This window comes from Siniperca chuatsi, linkage group LG10 (assembly GCF_020085105.1).
Source record: "Siniperca chuatsi isolate FFG_IHB_CAS linkage group LG10, ASM2008510v1, whole genome shotgun sequence".
Taxonomy (NCBI): Eukaryota; Metazoa; Chordata; class Actinopteri; order Centrarchiformes; family Sinipercidae; genus Siniperca; species Siniperca chuatsi.
In genome coordinates, this window is record NC_058051.1 from 1906340 (window position 1) to 1924984 (window position 18645).

At 42.9% G+C, this 18645-nt stretch overlaps 1 protein-coding gene across 4 annotated transcripts in view; it reads left to right on the plus strand.

Moving 5' to 3' along the window:
- The window catches only part of LOC122883565 (tumor necrosis factor receptor superfamily member 14-like), a 36009-nt gene extending 22898 nt beyond the window's left edge, over window positions 1–13111 (plus strand). For 2 of the 4 annotated variants that reach the window (XM_044212430.1, XM_044212429.1), the window contains 11 exons: window positions 3045–3200; window positions 4632–4713; window positions 4815–4896; window positions 5781–5874; window positions 6211–6336; window positions 10629–10784; window positions 12032–12119; window positions 12221–12350; window positions 12456–12487; window positions 12616–12659; window positions 12787–13111. In XM_044212430.1, coding sequence (XP_044068365.1) covers window positions 3045–3200; window positions 4632–4713; window positions 4815–4896; window positions 5781–5874; window positions 6211–6336; window positions 10629–10784; window positions 12032–12119; window positions 12221–12350; window positions 12456–12487; window positions 12616–12625 — 956 coding nt within the window. In that variant the 3' untranslated portion in view covers window positions 12626–12659; window positions 12787–13111. Of the gene's footprint in view, window positions 1–3044; window positions 3201–4631; window positions 4714–4814; window positions 4897–5780; window positions 5875–6210; window positions 6337–10628; window positions 10785–12031; window positions 12120–12220; window positions 12351–12455; window positions 12488–12615; window positions 12660–12786 lie in introns of those variants that run through there. The other 2 variants (XM_044212428.1, XM_044212431.1) reach the window with 2 other exon arrangements.
- The last annotated feature ends 5534 nt before the right edge of the window (window positions 13112–18645 follow it).

The window sequence follows — 18645 nt, forward strand, 5'->3', positions numbered from 1 at the left end:
GTCACGTTACTATCAAGCAGAGTATCTGTAGCCCGGACATTGAACTGTTAGCTGCGGGACTCCAGCCATATTATCTGCCACGTGAATTTTCACATGCCATTGTTGTGGCTGTTTACATCCCCCCCTCTGCTAACTCGGCATTGGTGGGCAATGCCATTCACACCGCCATAGCACAACTCCAGACACAACACCCGAGTGCACTCAAATTAATCTCAGGTGACTTCAACCATGACAGTGTTTCAACAACACTGACTAATTTCACCCAGTATGTGAGTTGTCCTACTAGAGAGGAGAGGACATTGGACCTGCTATATGCTAACGTTAAGGACACATACAGCTCATCCTCACTCCCCCCCTGGGTAGGTCAGACCACAACCTGGTTCACCTCAAACCTTGCTATGTGCCTCTGGTTAAAAGGCAGCCCGCGACCACAAGGACAGTGAGGAGATGGTCAGAGGATGCCTATGGGACACTGCAGGAATGTTTTGAGGTGACAAACTGGGATGCACTCTGTGAGCCTCATGGAGAGGACATTGACGGGCTCACTGAGTGCATCACTGGCTACATTAACTTCTGTGTAGACTGCAATATCTCAACTAAGATGGTCCATTGTTATCCAAATAACAAACTGTGGGTAACAAAGGACATCAAAGACATCCCGAATGCCAAGAGGACGTCCTTTACTGATGGAAATAGGGAGGAGGTGAGGGCAATCCAGGCTGACCTGAAGGCGAAGATCAGGGAGGCCAAGGGAGAAGTACAGGAGGAAGCTGGAGCAGAAACTCCGGCAGAACAACATGAGAGAGGTCTGGAGCGGCATGAACAGCATCACTGGCTTCAGACCGACTGGCAGCAGAGGAGTTGAAGGCAGCTTGGACAGGGCCAACGAACTTAATCTGTTCTTTAACAGATTCGACACACCGGCTCCTGCTCATCCCCCCTCTAACTCAGCTGCTGTCGGCCCTCAGGCTCCTCTCAGTCCACTGCTCACCCCTCCTCCATCTTCCTGGGAGAGTCCTACTCCCCCCTCAACTGGCTCTCAGGCTAACGGCCCTCTTCACACTGATGACTCCCCTCCCCCACCTGTAATCTCTGCTGTGTGCCTGACTACTGACCAGGTGAGGATCATGTTTTTTGACTTCTCCAGTGTTTTCAACACCATCTGGTCAGCCCTGCTGGGTGAGAAGCTGGCAGCGATGCAGGTGGATGTCCCCCTGTGTCACGGATTGTGGACTACCTGACTGGCAGACCACAGCATGTGCGTCTGCAGCACTGTGTGTCAGACAGCGTGGTCAGCAACACTGGGGCCCCTCAGGGGACTGTCCTCTCTCCCTTCCTCTTCACCATCTACACCACGGACTTCAGCCACCACACAGAGTCCTGCCACCTTCAGAAGTTTTCTGATGACTCTGCTGTGGTGGGATGTATCAGCGGTGGTGATGAGACTGAGTACAGGGCTGTGATGGGGAACTTTGTCTCATGGTGTGAGCAGAACTATCTGCAGCTTAATGCGACAAAGTCTAAGGAGCTGGTTCTAGACCTACGAAGGGCCAAGGCCCCAGTGACCCCGGTTTCCATCCAAGGGGTCAGTGTGGACATTGTAGAGGATTACAAGTACCTGGGAGTACACATGGACAACAAACTGGACTGGGCTAAGAACACTCAAGCTCTTTACAAAGCCAGCCTCTATTTTCTGAGGAGGCTGAGGTCCTTCAACATCTGACGGACAATGAGTGTTTCATGAGTCTGTGGTGGCCAGTGCTATCCTGTATGCTGTTGCATGCTGGGGCAGCAGGTTGAGGGTAGCGGACGTTAACAGACTCAACAAACTGATCCGTAAGGCCAGCGACATTGTGGGGGTGGAGTTGGACTCTCTGTCGGTGGTGTCAGAGAGGAGGATGCTGGCCAAACTACATGCCATCTTGGACAGTGTCTGCCACCCACTCCATGACATGCTGGTCAAACAAAGGAGCACCTTCAGCGGAAGACTTATCCCCCCAAAAAGCACCACAGAGCGCCACAGGAAGTCATTCCTGCCTGTGGCCATCAAACTCTTTAACTCCTCCCTCTAAGTGTCAGTCTGTATGACCCTAAGCCATTGAATTGGACATTGATCATTAACATCTCTGCAATACTTGACATAATTGTGCAATATTCTGTATTAATACTGCTGTGCAATATACTCTTCTCAGTTTAAAATTCCCTATTTATCGATATTTATTCATACTGCTATTACTGCTGTGCAATATCCTCTATCTCATTATAATCTTAATAAGCTACACTTAACTTGACAGTTCATGCACTATTACCTTAAACCGTATTATCATCAACCGGTAAACCCACTTTGTACTTCACACTTATTTTAATTTTATACTTATACCCACTTGGTACTTAATTTATCTTACCTGTATTATAGTGTATTAAATTTTTTTGCTTAGAACTTCTATCCCTGTGTGTACTGACGTGATAGTGAGCTGCTGTAACAAAAGAGTTTCCCCTCGGGGATCAATAAAGTATTTCTGATTCTGATTTCACACAGGGCCATGTAGGTTTGGATTTTGTTTTCCCTTAATAATAACAACCTTCATTTAAAAACTGCATTTTGTGATTACTTGTGTTATCTTTGACTAATATTTAAATTTGTTTGATGATCTGAAACATTTAAGTTTGACAAACATGCAAAAAAATAAGAAATCAGGAAGGGGGCAAACACTTTTTCACACCACTGTAACTAAGGGCAACTAAATTCAGAAAATTATTGGAGCCCTTAAAAGAGGCCAACAAAACAACATGTTGGGTCAACAAACTGACCTAACAGAATGAGACATGACGGCAACAACAGATATACTGGGTGATCAAACCACAAAACACACACGGGGGGGCAGACAACAACTATAACTCAACACTAAGACCCCTGATCTCCCCCCATGCTGTCAGAGCTTGTGGTATGGTCCTTGGCTTGGGCCTCTGCATGTTACTCTCTAGTAGATTAAACAGAATAAAGGTTTAGTATCTCCATATGTAACCTCTACATGTGTTGACAGGTTCTGGTTTAAAGACAAAGACGTCATGTACAACAACATCAGATGCAGTTTGTGAACCACTGGAGGGATTCTACTGTGTGGACTCTACAGAGGACGGCTGTGTGGCCGCACAGAAACACACAAGCTGTCAACCAGGACAATACATCCGTCAGAAAGGTTGGTTTTCTTGTGCTGACTTTAAGGTTATAGGTATGGTTTAAGTTTTAAAGTTCAGGGAAACTGACCTTATTGACAACTTGCTCATTAAAGCTGCAAGTGGTGATTTCTGACCACTAGATGGCAGAACAGACGCACCAAAATAAATTTGTAGAAAGCGCTAAGTTCAGACCAGTTGAGTCATCCAGTCAGCCTGTAGCCGTCAATGAGGGAACTTTCAGATGGTCAACCGACTGAGTAAAACCACTGAAGCTGATTAGTTACACTATGCAGTGCATGTAAAGTAACAAAAACATAATTTAAATAGATTCATGTACAGAAGACCTGTACAATCCAAGATACTACCTGGGATATGCTCCATCTTGGCTTTTACATTGGCTCTATTCGGTATAGATCGCTCCTGGGAAATGGTGTGAAAATGGGTTGGGTTGTGTTTTTAAGATTTTTCCAACATAAAACTGGTGGGAATACATGAATGGGAGCAGAAGCTCCGCACTATTAGAAGCAGACTGAGAAAAAGTCCCAAAGTGAAACCTGTGGATCACTTTCTCAAATGCTCCATGCTTTACCAGATACTGTAATTTAACGTTTTCATCCACATTTACTGGCATGTTTAGTAACTGGGGCTGCTGTTCTGACCAACGTACGCTGCAGGTGTATTTAGAGGTCGCAGGTGTCTAAACAACACCTACTGTAAATGTTGGTTAGATATGTATCAGGTACACTGAAATAACGGCTTTAGCCACTTAATGACACACCTTCTTTTTCACGAGTTACTTGATCCAAATACTGAAGGTTCTGGTTCAGAAATATGAAGTTTCTGAGCTTAAATTATTTCTATGATATTAAGGAAAGATTAACTGGGAGAAAGCGACTCCTGAAACTGACGTGGACAACACTGGTTCAAGAGCAGACAAAAGCAGAAGAATCTGGTTCTTTCTGTCGGGATCATTTGTTTTATTTCGTGGTAAAAACATAGTTTTCTCTTCATAAATCACTTTCCTCGTTTTCATGTTATTACGGCCGTTACCCAGACAGATGGATGTTACACTGGCCAGAAGACAAAAGTTTAAACTGCTGTGTTGAACTGCAAGTTATGTCATTTCCTGACAATCTAGTTGTTAACTGGCATCAACATATTAGTACTATTATTTAAGATGATATATAATATGATTCCTCCTTTACAGTGAATCAAAATCCCATCTTGCTCTGTGATTATGAGAAAAGAGCTGCACTACAACATCTCATCATACTTCAAAGAATTCGTTTTTCCTGAAATATCAAAACTTGAAACAAAGAAATGTTTTTTTTAAATCTACAGAAATTAAATCAGACATGTCTGATGAAGTGTAATGATGTCATATAACACTTTGATCCCTTCATAATATGTACGCTGAACTGGTTCAATATATCTCATTTGTATTTGTACAGGAACAGCGTTAAGAGACACAGAGTGCTCTGACTGCAGTGGGGGAACAGATGCGACATTTACATCCTGTCAGCCACACACACAGTAAGAGAAGCTTCACATCAGACACCTGAATTCATATAACAGCAGTGAATTCATGGTTTCCTACAAATGTTCCTGTAAAAAATGTCCCTCTATCATTCCAGATATGAATCATTAAATCTTCAGCTGACGACAGCAGGAACTGCATCAGCTGTATCAGAAAGAAGAAAAGATGCCAAAACAGAGGTAAGATTTGCTCAAATCCTGATCATGTTTTTGATAGATAATAATATTGTCGACAAACACTCTGTTCATCAGAGAGGCTTCATCAGCTCTACTGAGTGATGAGCAGCTGCCCTGCCTTTAACCTCTGTAGGAGAAGAGAGTGGATGTGGTAAAGGTTAAGATGGAGCCGTTTTCTAAATCAGTACTGGTGGGAAAGTGTAACCATTTCCAGTGGTAGGATGACGGGGGTGGGGTTTGTGAAAATCGGCAGCATCCACCAGCGCCTGTGAACGCACATTTACAAACAGTTTTGAAATGAAGAAATACAAAAATAAATAATTTTTAATAAGAGAAAATAGAAATACTAGCTCCTCCTACACGCTTGGAAGGGGAGGGTGAGGCGAGCTGTATTCAGTTGGTTGCAATCTGCAATTTCACCGCTAGATGGCACTAAATCCTTCACACTGCTGCAGACTCACCCGTCGACAACTCTGAGTTGAAGCTGCATCAAAGCAATGAAAGATTTCAACTCTCTGCATTTTATGTGCCAGTACAATCATTGACTTTACTCTGATGACAAATGACACAAATCATTAACTGTCATGTGACTTCATGCTATAACTCATCTGCAAAGGTGAAATGATGAACTCCTAATGATTCGTAGAACGAGCAGCAACATCTCAGTCGGTACTTTTAGCTGTCGTGGATGTGGTAATGTGGTTTTACTTTGTATTTTTTGGACATTAACTATCTGGGTGACTGAAACGGATCTACACAAACACAAAGTGTTGCCTGGTTTCTATCAGGGTTCATTTCAACAGCTTCTATCCATGGATTTGATTTGCAGTATGTTTTCATTTTAACAGGCTTCACTGAGACAGAAAACCTTTTCTTACTCTTCACAGATACTTGTGATGAGTGTCTTCAGAGGACAGACCCTCACATGTCAGGGAGCGGAGTATCTGATAGGGAATAAATGCTGTCCAATGTGTCCTGCTGGTAAGATCCATCTGAATGTTAAAGGAATATCTCACTTTCAGTTACATACAGAGTCTTTCTGTTATACTGCCAGGTGCCAGCAGTGATTACCAGAATCAAGCACTTGTGTGCAGATCAGTGGAGTCAGTCTTACTCCCACGGTTGGTGCTGTTTATGTTCACAGGTGAAACGTATCGGTTTTATTCCGACAGTAAAAGAATGACTCTGTAGTAGACAGCAGTGTGTGTCACTTTGCCGAGCTCACAACGTGCGCATTACCCTCAAGATTATACACTTTGATTTAATAGAAACATTATGTTGCATGAAATTAAATTGTTGGTTTTTCCTTTTCAACAGGAAGTCGAGTTAAAACAGATTGCACAGAGTTCAGAAGTACTTCCTGTCTGCCCTGCGTAGAGAGAACCTTCATGAATCAGCCTACTGGACTTAAACAGTGCTTTCCCTGTACAAACTGTGATGCAGGTAGTTTTTTGTTAATATTTCCTAATCATTAGTAGATACCTATGACCAAGCCTACAGTTAAAGGCAGTAAGTCTGCTTATTACGGCAGGTCCCACTGTTAATGCTGTGTAAGAAGTGAGGAAACTGTTGAAGACAATGCCATTGCAAAGATGCAGAGACTCATTTTCAGAATCAGAATCAGAAATACTTTATTGATCCCCGTGGGGAAACTCTTTTGTTACAGCAGCTCACTATCACATCAGTGCACACTTGAATAGAAGTACTAGCAAAAAATATAATACACTATAATACAGGTCAGAAAATAAATTAAGTACCAAGTGGGTATAAGTATAAAATAAAATAAGTGTGAAGTACAAAGTGGGTTTACCGGTTGATGATAATAATACGGTTTAAGGTAATAGTGCATGAACTGTCAGATTAAGTGTAGCTTATTAAGATTATAATGAGATAGAGGATATTGCACAGCAGTAATAGAGGTATGAATAAATATCAATATCAATAAATAGGGAATTTTAAACTGAAAAGGGTATATTGCACGTGAGTATTACACAGTAAGTATTGCACAATAATTTCAAGTATTGCAGAGATAATGATCTATGTCCATTTTAATACTTAGGGTCATACAGACTGACACTTAGAGGGAGGAGTTAAAGAGTCTGATGGCCACAGGCAGGAATGACTTCCTGTGGCGCTCTGTGGTGCTTTTTGGGGGGATGAGTCTTCCGCTGAAGGTACTCCTTTGTTTGACCAGCATGTCATGGAGTGGGTGGCAGACACTGTCCAAGACGGTATGTAGTTTGGCCAGCATCCTCCTCTCTGACACCACCGACAGAGAGTCCAGCTCCACCCCCACAATGTCGCTGGCCTTACGGATCAGTTTGTTGAGTCTGTTAACGTCCGCTACCCTCAACCTGCTGCCCCAGCATGCAACAGCATACAGGATAGCACTGGCCACCACAGACTCATAAAACATCCTCAGCATTGTCCAGCAGATGTTGAAGGACCTCAGCCTCCTCAGAAAATAGAGGCGGCTCTGGCCTTTCCTGTACAGAGCTTGAGTGTTCTTAGCCCAGTCCAGTTTGTTGTCCATGTGTACTCCCAGGTACTTGTAATCCTCTACAATGTCCACACTGACCCCTTGGATGGAAACCGGGGTCACTGGGGCCTTGGCCCTTCGTAGGTCTACAACCAGCTCCTTAGACTTTGTCGCATTGAGCTGCAGATAGTTCTGCTCACACCATGAGACAAAGTTCCCCATCACAGCCCTGTACTCAGTCTCATCACCACCGCTGATACATCCCACCACAGCAGAGTCATCAGAAAACTTCTGAAGGTGGCAGGACTCTGTGTGGTGGCTGAAGTCCGTGGTGTAGATGGTGAAGAGGAAGGGAGAGAGGACAGTCCCCTGAGGGGCCCCAGTGTTGCTGACCACGCTGTCCGACACACAGTGCTGCAGACGCACATGCTGTGGTCTGCCAGTCAGGTAGTCCATGATCCAGGACATGAGGGGGGCATCCACCTGCATCGCTGCCAGCTTCTCACCCAGCAGGGCTGGCCGGATGGTGTTGAAAACACTGGAGAAGTCAAAAAACATGATCCTCAACGTGCTTGCTGCCTTGTCCAGGTGGGTGTGGATGCAGTTCAGCAGGAAGATGATGGCATCCTCAACTCCCAGCCGGGGCTTGTAGGCGAACTGAAGGGGGCCCAGGAGGAGTCTGACCATGGGCCGCAGCTGTTCCAGCACTAGTCTCTCCAGGGTCTTCATTATGTGGGAGGTCAGTGCCACCAGTCTGTAGTCCTTGGAGCCACTGGGATGCGACGTCTTCGGCACAGGAATGAGGCAAGATGTCTTCCACAGAACAGGGACTCTTTGAAGACTCAGGCTCAGATTGAAAACATGTTGAAGAACTCCACATAACTGGCGGGCACAGGCTTTTAGCACCCCGGGGCTAACTCCATTGGGGCCTGCAGCCTTGTTTGAGTGGAGTTTCATCAGGTCAGTAGTCAGGCACACAGCAGAGGTTACAGGTGGGGGGGGGGGGGGGGTCATCAGTGTGAAGAGGGCCATTAGCCTGAGAGACAGTTGAGGGGGAGTAGGACTCTCCTAGGAACATGGAGGAGGGGGGAGCAGTGGACTCAGAGGAGCCTGAGGACCGACAGCAGCTGAGTTAGAGGGGGGATGAGCAGGAGCCGGTGTGTCGAATCTGTTAAAGAACAGATTAAGTTCGTTGGCCCTGTCCAAGCTGCCTTCAGCTCCTCTGCTGCCAGTCGGTCTTAAGCCCGTGATGCTCTTCATGCCACTCCAGACCTCTCTCATGTTGTTCTGCTGGAGTTTCCGCTCCAGCTGTATGAGAGCTGTATGCATCCTTAACGTTAGCATACAGCAAGTCCAGTGTCCTCTCCTCTCTAGTAGGACAATTCACATACTGGGTGAAATTAGTCAGTGTTGTTGAAACACTGACACGGCTGAAGTCACCCGAGATTAATATGAGTGCACTCGGGTGTTGAGTCTGGAGTTGTGCTATGGCGGTGTGAATGGTGTTGCACGCCGATGCTGGGTTAGCAGAGGGGGGGATGTAAACAGCCACAACAATGGCATGTGAGAATTCACGTGGCAGATAATATGGCCAGAGTCCCACAGCTAACAGTTCAATGTCCGGGCTACAGATACTCTGCTTGATAGTAACGTGACCAGGGTTACACCATCTGTTGTTAACCGGAATAACAAGCCCGCTGCCTTTCCGCTTACCGCTCCCGGTGTGATCCCTGTCGGTCCGAACAGTCTGAAAGCCGTCGATGGAAACGTTATGATCCAGGATATCCTGGTGTAGCCATGTCTCTGAGAAGCACATCAAACTACACTCACGGAAGTCGGTGCCCTGACCGAGTAGCAGGAGAAGAAGTTCCACGGCGAAAAAAAGTACTAAAACACTTTCTACTCTCATTTTTGTAAATAGCGTAGTTTAAATTATACTTACACACAAGTTACTCAAGTTTGGAAGAAAAAGGAAAAGTTAGAAAAAGTAAGACGGCGAGACGGAGCTACGGCAACAGGCAGCATGCACGTTGACGCATACGCACTTGCACTTTTGATGAGTTTACTGCACATTACTGATTTTGCACTAATGAAAATGAAAGACTGCATGCAAAAACAAAGACCTCATGTGTTATGAAATACTCTGAAATACTGCGATACCAGTGAAGACATTTTGTGTGTGACAACAGGCACGTAAGTAAGCCACAAGACCTTCGAAATGACGACAAGTTCTGTTTCTTTTGCAATTAAAGCACAAGAAACACAGGTTTAAGGTTCAAAAAGAGGGTTTATTTTCCCCCAAAAGATTCAACAAAACACATTATTAAGGACAACTAAATTCAGAAAATGATAAGGCCCTTAAAAGAGGCCAGCAAAACAACACATTAGGTTAACTAACCGACCTAACAGAATGAGACATGAGGGCAACATATATACTGGGTGATCAAACCAATAAACACACGGGGGGGGCATAGACAACAACTACAACTCAAACACTAAGACCCCTGATCTCCCCCCATGCTGTCAGAGCTTGTGGTATGGTCCTTGGCTTGGGCCTCTGCATGAAGGCAGGCTCCGCCCTCATCCCCATCTTTTGCCAGACCAGGAAGGAGAACTCAGCAGTAGCTCAGGGTAGCTCAAGGCATAGAGAAGAGCATTAGCATAACTTAATCAAACCAAACAGTATGACAAAACAATGTAAAGTAAATGTGTGCACTTAATCTAGAGGCAGTGCGTGTCCAAAGGTGCCAATAAACAAATTCTAAACCAAACAGATTGTGTTTGTCATTTTAAGCGTCTGCAAATGAAAATAACTAAACGTGGTAATGATGTGGGCGAGTGTTAAACCTTGGACCTTTCATTCTGTGGCTGTGGCCACGGCCATCAAAGCTGTTAATATCAGCAGAGATTTTGCTGTACTCCTGTGTTTTCCTCAGTTTTTAAACAGCAATAAGCAAGTTTTAACAGTGGGATTTGCAGTAATGATAGATCTGACTTCTCCAGAAGTCACTGGTACCTTCCATCTTTTTTCCACTGGGTTGTTTTATTCTCCACCCAATCAAATCATAAAAGACAAATCAGATGTTTTCCCATGACTTCATAAATTAGGTAAACTACTGTTTTACATTTACTAAAAATGTCATTCAAAACTAAAGATCGCCTTTAAGTCCGAAAAGAAATAGCATGTTGCTCTCTAGTAGATTAAACAGAATAAAGGTTTAATATCTCCATATGTAACCTCCACATGTGTTGACAGGTTCTGGTTTAAAGACAAAGACGTCATGTACAACAACATCAGATGCAGTTTGTGAACCACTGGAGGGATTCTACTGTGTGGACTCTGCAGAGGACGGCTGTGCGGCCGCACAGAAACACACAAGCTGTCGACCAGGACAATACATCCGTCAGAAAGGTTGGTTTTCTTGTGCTGACTTTAAGGTTATAGGTATAGTTTAAGTTTTAAAGTTCAGGGAAACTGACCTTATTGACTTAAAGCTGCAAGTGGTGATTTCTGACCACTAGATGGCAGAACAGAAGCACCAAAATAAATTTGTAGAAAGCGCTAAGTTCAGACCAGTTGAGTCATCCGGTCAGCCTGTAGCCGTCAATGAGGGAACGTTCAGATGGTCAACCGACTGAGTAAAACCACTGAAGCTGATTAGTTACAGTGTGCAGTGTATGTAAAGTAACAAAAACATAATTGGAAATAGATTCATGTACAAAAACTCTGTAAAATCCAAGATACTACCTGGGATATGCTCCATCTTGGCTTTTACATTGGCTCTATTCGGTATAGATCACTCCTGGGAAATGGTGTGAAAATGGGTTGGGTTGTGTTTTTAAGATTTTTCCAACATAAAACTGGCGGGAATGCGTGAATGGGAGCAGAAGCTCCGCACTATTAGAAGCAGACTGAGAAAAAGCCCCAAAGTGAAACCTGTGGATCACTTTCGTACGCTGCAGGTGTATTTAGAGGCTGCAGGTGTCTAAATAACACCTGCTGTAAATGTTGGTTAGATATGTATCAGGTACACTGAAATAACGGCTTTAGCCACTTAATGACACATCTTCTTTTTCACGTTACTTGATCCAAATACTGAAGGTTCTGGTTCAGAAATATGAAGTTTCTGAGCTTAAATTATTTATGATATTAAGGAAAGATTAACTGGGAGAAAGCGACTCCTGAAACTGACGTGGACAACACTGGTTCAAGAGCAGACAAAAGCAGAAGAATCTTGTTCTTTCTGTCGGGATCATTTGTTTTATTTCGTGGTAAAAACATAGTTTTCTCTTCATAAATCACTTTCTGCAAGTAACTGCAAGTTATGTAATTTCCTGACAATCTAGTTGTTAACTGGCATCAACATATTAGTACTATTATTTAAGATGATATATAATATGATTCCTCCTTTACAGTGAATCAAAATCCCATCTTGCTCTGTGATTATGAGAAAAGAGCTGCACTACAACATCTCATCATACTTCAAAGAATTCATTTTTCCTGAAATATCAAAACTTGAAACAAAGAAATGTTTTTTTAAATCTACTGAAATTAAATCAGACATGTCTGATGAAGTGTAATGATGTCATATAACACTTTGATCCCTTCATAATATGTACGCTGAACTGGTTCAATATATCTCATTTGTATTTGTACAGGAACAGCGTTAAGAGACACAGAGTGCTCTGACTGCAGTGGGGGGACATTTTCAGATGGGACATTTACATCCTGTCGGCCACACACACAGTAAGAGAAGCTTCACATCAGACACCTGAATTCTTCCAACAGCAGTGAATTCATGGTTTCCTACAAATGTTCCTGTAAAAAATGTCCCTCTATCATTCCAGATGTGGATCAATAAATCTTCAGCTGAGAGCAGGAACTGCTTCAGCTGATGCTGAATGTGGAGAACAAAGTTCAAACACGACAGGAACTGCATCAGCTGTATCAGAAAGAAGAAAAGATGCCAAAACAAAGGTAAGATTTGCTTAAAACCTGATCATGTTTTTGATAGATATTAATATTGTCTGTCACATCATGAAGTTGTTGATTAAGGTGTTTGTTGGTAATGTTTTATTACAGAAAGAAAAACAAATGCAGAAAATCCCCAACAGGTATGTTTTATTCTCCCTTTACTGTTATTACTGCGTCCATTTCACTGTATGTACAGTACAAAGTAGGAGTGATGTTTCTTCTAAGTAATTAAATGATGTCACTCATTTATCAATATTTCACAAAACAGGAGCCTCTGAGTGGAAAAGACAACAGACGTGTTCACAGCTGCAGGTAAGACAGCAGTGTCTTCTACACTGAAATGTTCACTGACTGAGGACTGTCTGACTGAGCTACACTCTCTGATGTCTTTACAAATGTACCAGATGTTTCTGCTTAAACTAAATGTTTCTCTCCTCAGGATGAGACAGTTCCTGTTTAAACATGCAGACAGTGTTTTGTACACTGTGGAGTGAATGTGCTCTAGAATCCAGTCATAATCCAGTTGGATGCTGGCACATTGTCTTTGCAGTGTACAGAAATGAAACAGTCCCAGCTGAAGGTCCTTTTTTTTCTGTCAACGAGTTGAAATTGTATCTCACTGCTGACTCAGCTGATAAAAACAGAACACTAGGTATTATATGAATTACATGTGTTGATGTTTGTTTAAATCTAATGCTCCCTGTAGTTCAAACATCATTAATCATTATTTTGTAATATAAAATAAAGTTTTTGTAAAGAAGCCATTACTGAATTTGATAGTATTTATTGGAAAATGATTACAAGAACAGTTTTCATTAGATTGTTTACATTAAACATTAAAAAGAAAAAGTGTCACAAAATAGAAATCAGTGGAAGAAGAAATATTCAGATTCTTTACTTAAGTAAAAGTACTAATACCACACTGTGAAAATACTCCACTACAAGTAAAAGTCCTGCAATCTTAAAGGTGGGGTATGCGATTCTGGAGAAATCCAATACCATGACAAATACCATGATATAGAGTGAACAGCGACACAGCACGTAATGTAACTAACGTTAAGCTGAAAGTCCGTGGGCAAGTCATTTAACGTTACCGGACACACAAATCATCGCTGGAATGATTTGTGTGGCTCGGTCCGAGCTAGCCGACCATGAGGTGATATTCTCTGAATTTGACAAAAAGACGTGTATTGGATTACAATCACATACCCCACCTTTAAGTAAAAGTATTTAAGGATTTTCAGCAAAATGTAAAAGTATTCACTGTGCAGTAAACTGCTCCCTGTCAGTGTTTTATTATATTGATTATATAGATATATATAGATTCATATTCCTGCTGCATTCATGTGTGTGTTGCATTTTACTGCTGCAGATGTTTAAGGTTGAGCTCATTTTAACTGCTTTATATACTGTTGGGTAGTTTAATCTGCAGCAATGCATCATGGTCTATAAGATCATCATATGTTTGTAGCATCGCTGTCCTGTGAGAACCACGTATCTCTAAAAAGTCAACTTTTCATGAGCTCAGAAAAACAGCCTGTTTTCAGCTCTGTGACGATGCGTTTTCCAGCTGATCATTTTCTCAACACAAAACACCTAATCTTTCATTCTATCACAAACAGGTGGAGATACATGGTTTTCAAAACACAAATGTAGTGAAGTAATAAATATACTTATATTCCACCGCTGGAAATAAAGTCACAACTTTAAATCCTGAGTAAAATGTGCTCAGGATCTTTTACCTCACCTTCCAGAGGAAGGGGGCACAAAAGGAAAAGGCCCTGCAGCCAGCTGACTTGAACTTGACTCTCTTGAAGGAGATCAGACAGGTATGGAGGGGGGAGCCCATTTCCAATTTTATAAGTCATTAAAAGCAGCCGGGATCAAACAAAAGCCTCTGCATCAGCCATGGACAGAAACGACCGGATTTTAGCTTTAGTTTTGTTGTGTAAGTCAAAGAAGGCGGTCTGGATTCTTGGAAGGAAAGGTCTTTAGGAGGCTCTCACCCTCCCTAACACTTTGACAATGTTCAGTCCAAATCTATGTCTCCTGTTGTTCATACAGGCCTTTTTCACACAAGACATTCTCACACGTCACAGCAGGAAAAGCACATAAATACTCAACTTGACTAACTCATCTGAATCTCAAAGGTGTCTGATATCTATTGAACTTGTGTTTGACTTGCTGAAGAGCAGACTGAAGGTGAAGATGGCTGCAGTGCAGGCCTGACAGCATTACCAGGGAGGAAGTGAGCGTGAAAGGCGTCTGCTGATGTCTGTGGGTTGTACTGTAGATTCAAGTCACTGATTGCAGAGCTCTGAAAGTTTAGTTGTCCAACACATTTTGGTTCCCTCTTACCTCCACTGTCTGAATCCATCTTTGTTCCTAAATGACCGTTCAGATTACTGACAGTGGTAATGAGTGGTGGTGACCAGGTTTAGGACGGCTCGTTCAGCCTCGGACTCTGTTATATGGCTCAGTATCCTGACGACAGTCATGTGCTTCACTGCTAACAGCTGGATATGAAAGCTTGGACTTGGACTAAATGAGTTCAGGCTGTCAGATTCATGATTGACATCATCAGACTCCTTTATAACTGTGCACTCCTGACCTCTAGCGGCTGAAATTAGGTATTAACTTTCACATAAGCACCTTTTAAGAGAAGTGTTTTTTACTTGCTCAATATATTGAGATTAAAACAGTTAAAAATATCTGAAATATTTTCTACTGTGATAACGTTCTTGTGTTTGTCTGTAGGAAAGGAATATTGTCAGCAGACCCTCCTAAAGACTTTTACCTCTGATGAAATCGACACAACTGCACCTACTGCTCCTACTGGTACTATTACTGCTAGGTACTGAAATACTGCTATATCAATAGTAAGTACCAGTGAGTCTCATTTACTGCTCCTGTGTTAATCTCCAGTAGTTACAAAGACTCAGTAACAGAAGGAAAGGTCTTTAGGAGGCTCTCACCCTCCCTAACACTTTGTCAATGTTCAGTCCAAATCTATGTCTCCTGTTGTTCATACAGGCCTTTTTCACACAAGACATTCTCACACGTCACAGCAGGAAAAGCACATAAATACTCAAATTAATGATGGCTGAATTCCATTTAGCTGCTTCAGTTTCAGGGTCTTGGTATCGTTCATGCTGGCTCACTATCACATTGGCGTGGCTTATTGGGACACGAGAAAAGAACAGAGCCATCGTTAATGTCAGTGCACCTGTGGTTCTTCTATGACAAGTCAAAATGTCTGCTGGAAAAAGGCCTATGTCATGACTTATGAACTGGTATAGGCCTAAATATTGCATTATTTATATACATTTGCATCCAAATAATGTAATGCTCCTGCAGTTCAAGTTTTGGTAGCCATTTATTTTATATTATTGCTGGAAACAACATACCAAAATATGTGTAAATTGTCTATTTGTTTTCTCAAAATGCCACCATTATATAGTGTATGGCTGACAGCGTATCTTTTTTTATTGATCTTTTCCTCACCCAACTAACAATGACGCAGATATGATTTGAGTATTGACAAAGATGAATTGTAGGAGGAGGTCCTAAGTTTCCAGCGTTGCACAACGGGGTTCATATGGAGGACACACACACGCACACACACGCTGTATTTATGTCTATTTCTATGTATGTACATTGAGATCTACGAAAAACCACAGTCAAATTCCTGGTATTTGTGCACATACGTGGCCAATAAAGCTAAGACAGGTATACTGAATATAAAACAAGCGCTTGGCACAAATCCAACAAGACAACTCATTCATCTCTATAAATCACACATCCCTGAGATGGCTACAAGTCTTCACCAGCTAAGCCAACACAAGGGCTTGGACCCAGATGCAGACAATGGAGACACGCAAGTATAGGGTTCAATCATTTAATGAAACAAAAAGGCTTACAAAGTTCTCAGACCAGTCAAACACCAGGAATGCAGTCATACAAATGCAAACCAGCCTGAGGGTGCAAACAACAGAGTTCAACAAAGCTGGCAAGGGCCAAACAAAATCTAGACGTACTCCAAAACTCAGGACGCTCGACATGCAGGCAACGAAGACGATTGAACACATGAGGGAAGGAGAGTCTTTCAAAATAAAACAGGAAATAACATACATGAACCCTCAAACCATGACCGGGTGAATCCGAGCACTGACCGCCCCAACCAGCTGTTATTACAACACATACACAAAATAACCACAGGCAACTGCTCTTTAAAGGTACAATAGAGTTTATTTAACTTTAGCGCTGATTAATAATCAATAACTTCAGCCAACAACCACTAACGTCTATTCTAAAACACAATAAGCATACAACAATCAGCAAGCCTGTAAAGTGTGTGTGTGTGTGTGTGTGTGTGTGTGTGTGTGTGTGTGTGTTTCATGTTCTTATATCCCGGTGAGTTAAGGTTAGGCAGTTAGTTGTGATGGTTAGGGGAATGCATTATGTCACTGACTGTCCCCCACGGGGATAGTGAAACAAACGTGTTTGTGTGGGTGCGGGGATGTATGTGTGTGTGTGGGACAATAGAGGAGGGGGTGCGAGGAAGATGGTGGCCATGACCACATGGGTGGTCGTCATGCACAGATTCGCGGGCATTTGCAAAACTCAAACAAAGTTCATGGCGTTGAGCCAAAATGGAGGACACGCTATTTGCCCTCACGATGGCGTGGAGCGTAGCTAGTTATGCTACCACGCTATCTGGGTCATTTGAGATGTGTGTGTAGGTGTGTATATGTATGCGCGTAAAGGTGTGTGGGTTAGTGGAGAGGAAAGAGAAGGAAAAGCAAACAGAGTAAGGTACAAGAGATCTCAAATGTCGTGGTGAAGCACAGTAGTTGTCCGTTTCTCACAAAGGAACCCGGCAGCAAACTTTCAGCCGTGTTTCTGGACTTTGGTCTGATAAAGCACAGTTATTAGCTTCCACAGTGGCTAACCGCAGCATGACGTCGGGTTGCGCTTTCTCCAAAAGTTGATTCTGTTTCAAAAGCAGACAGTTAAACAAAAAAACAGTTACTTTTGAGAGAAGTAACATGAACTTGACAACACTGGTGTTTACTGCCTGTCCTGCCTGTTTCTGTGACTCCTCACTTGTGTCTTTGTGTTATAGAAATGTCTCAAACACACATCCTGCCTGGTCAATAACAAGGCTCACCAGCGCCTCTTCTTCCTGAGGACACTGAAGAAGACCCAACTGTCCTCAGCTGTCCTGGTGAACTTCTATTGCTGCACAGTAGAGAGCATCCTAACCAGCTGAGTCACAGTCTGGTATGGGAACTGCTCTGCTGCAGAGCGCTGGGCTCTGGAGCGGGTGGTGAAAACTGCCCAGCGCACCTCAGGGACTCCACTTCCAGCCACTGAGGACGTCCAGAGGAAACGCTGTCTGCGTCGAGCCCGCAGCATTCTTAAGACTCCTCTCCCCGCCCAGAGACTGGTTTCTCGCCTCAGGTGCCTCCGGACCAGGACCAGCAGACTGAGAAACAGCTTTTCCCAGAGCTGTCTTCCTGCTGAACTCTGCCCCCCCACTGACTCCACTGTCCCCTCATACACCTTAACTTCAATGCTGCTATATTGTTTTTGCTACATGTACCACATGTTCATTTGCACTACTGGACTATTTATTTATACATACACTGCATCATTTGCACTCCAGTACAGTACTGCACTGTTAATACTGCAATAACTCATCATTACTGCACTGTTAACTATTTGCCATCTGTATATAATGTCCAATTGTAAAATATTTTTAAAACTTGCTTATTGCACTTCTGGTTACCTAAACTGTTACCTGGCAGACTCGCACATGTGGATGACAGTAAAGTTGTGCTGTGATTCACTGCAGGTGTCTCAGCCAGCCAGCAGGACGTTTACAAGAATTTGCCATTTTTAAGATTTGTGGCAAACTAAGAAACAGTCAGACTGTGTGAGAATTAATAATTTAAACAAAGGTTGCTCGCCTATTATATTAATACCATGTTGAAACTTTTGTACACACATGCAGGGCATGAGGTTTAATAATTCAAAGAGTTGTCCTGCAGACTGCTGACTGCAGGAAAAGTCGATTAGCTGTTGCAAACAGGCTTACATTTATACAAAGAAACAGGGATCAGAAACAACATCATGTACCGAGGACAGTATGTATTGTAATGGCCATGAAAGTGAAAAGTATCAGTTTTGGGGAACGAAGCAGAGACTTTAGCAACTTTCAAACAGATGAAGTGTAGGATTCCTCCACTAGGGCGCTGTCTCCACACGAAGGGTGGACTCGTGTGCCAAGAGGCTG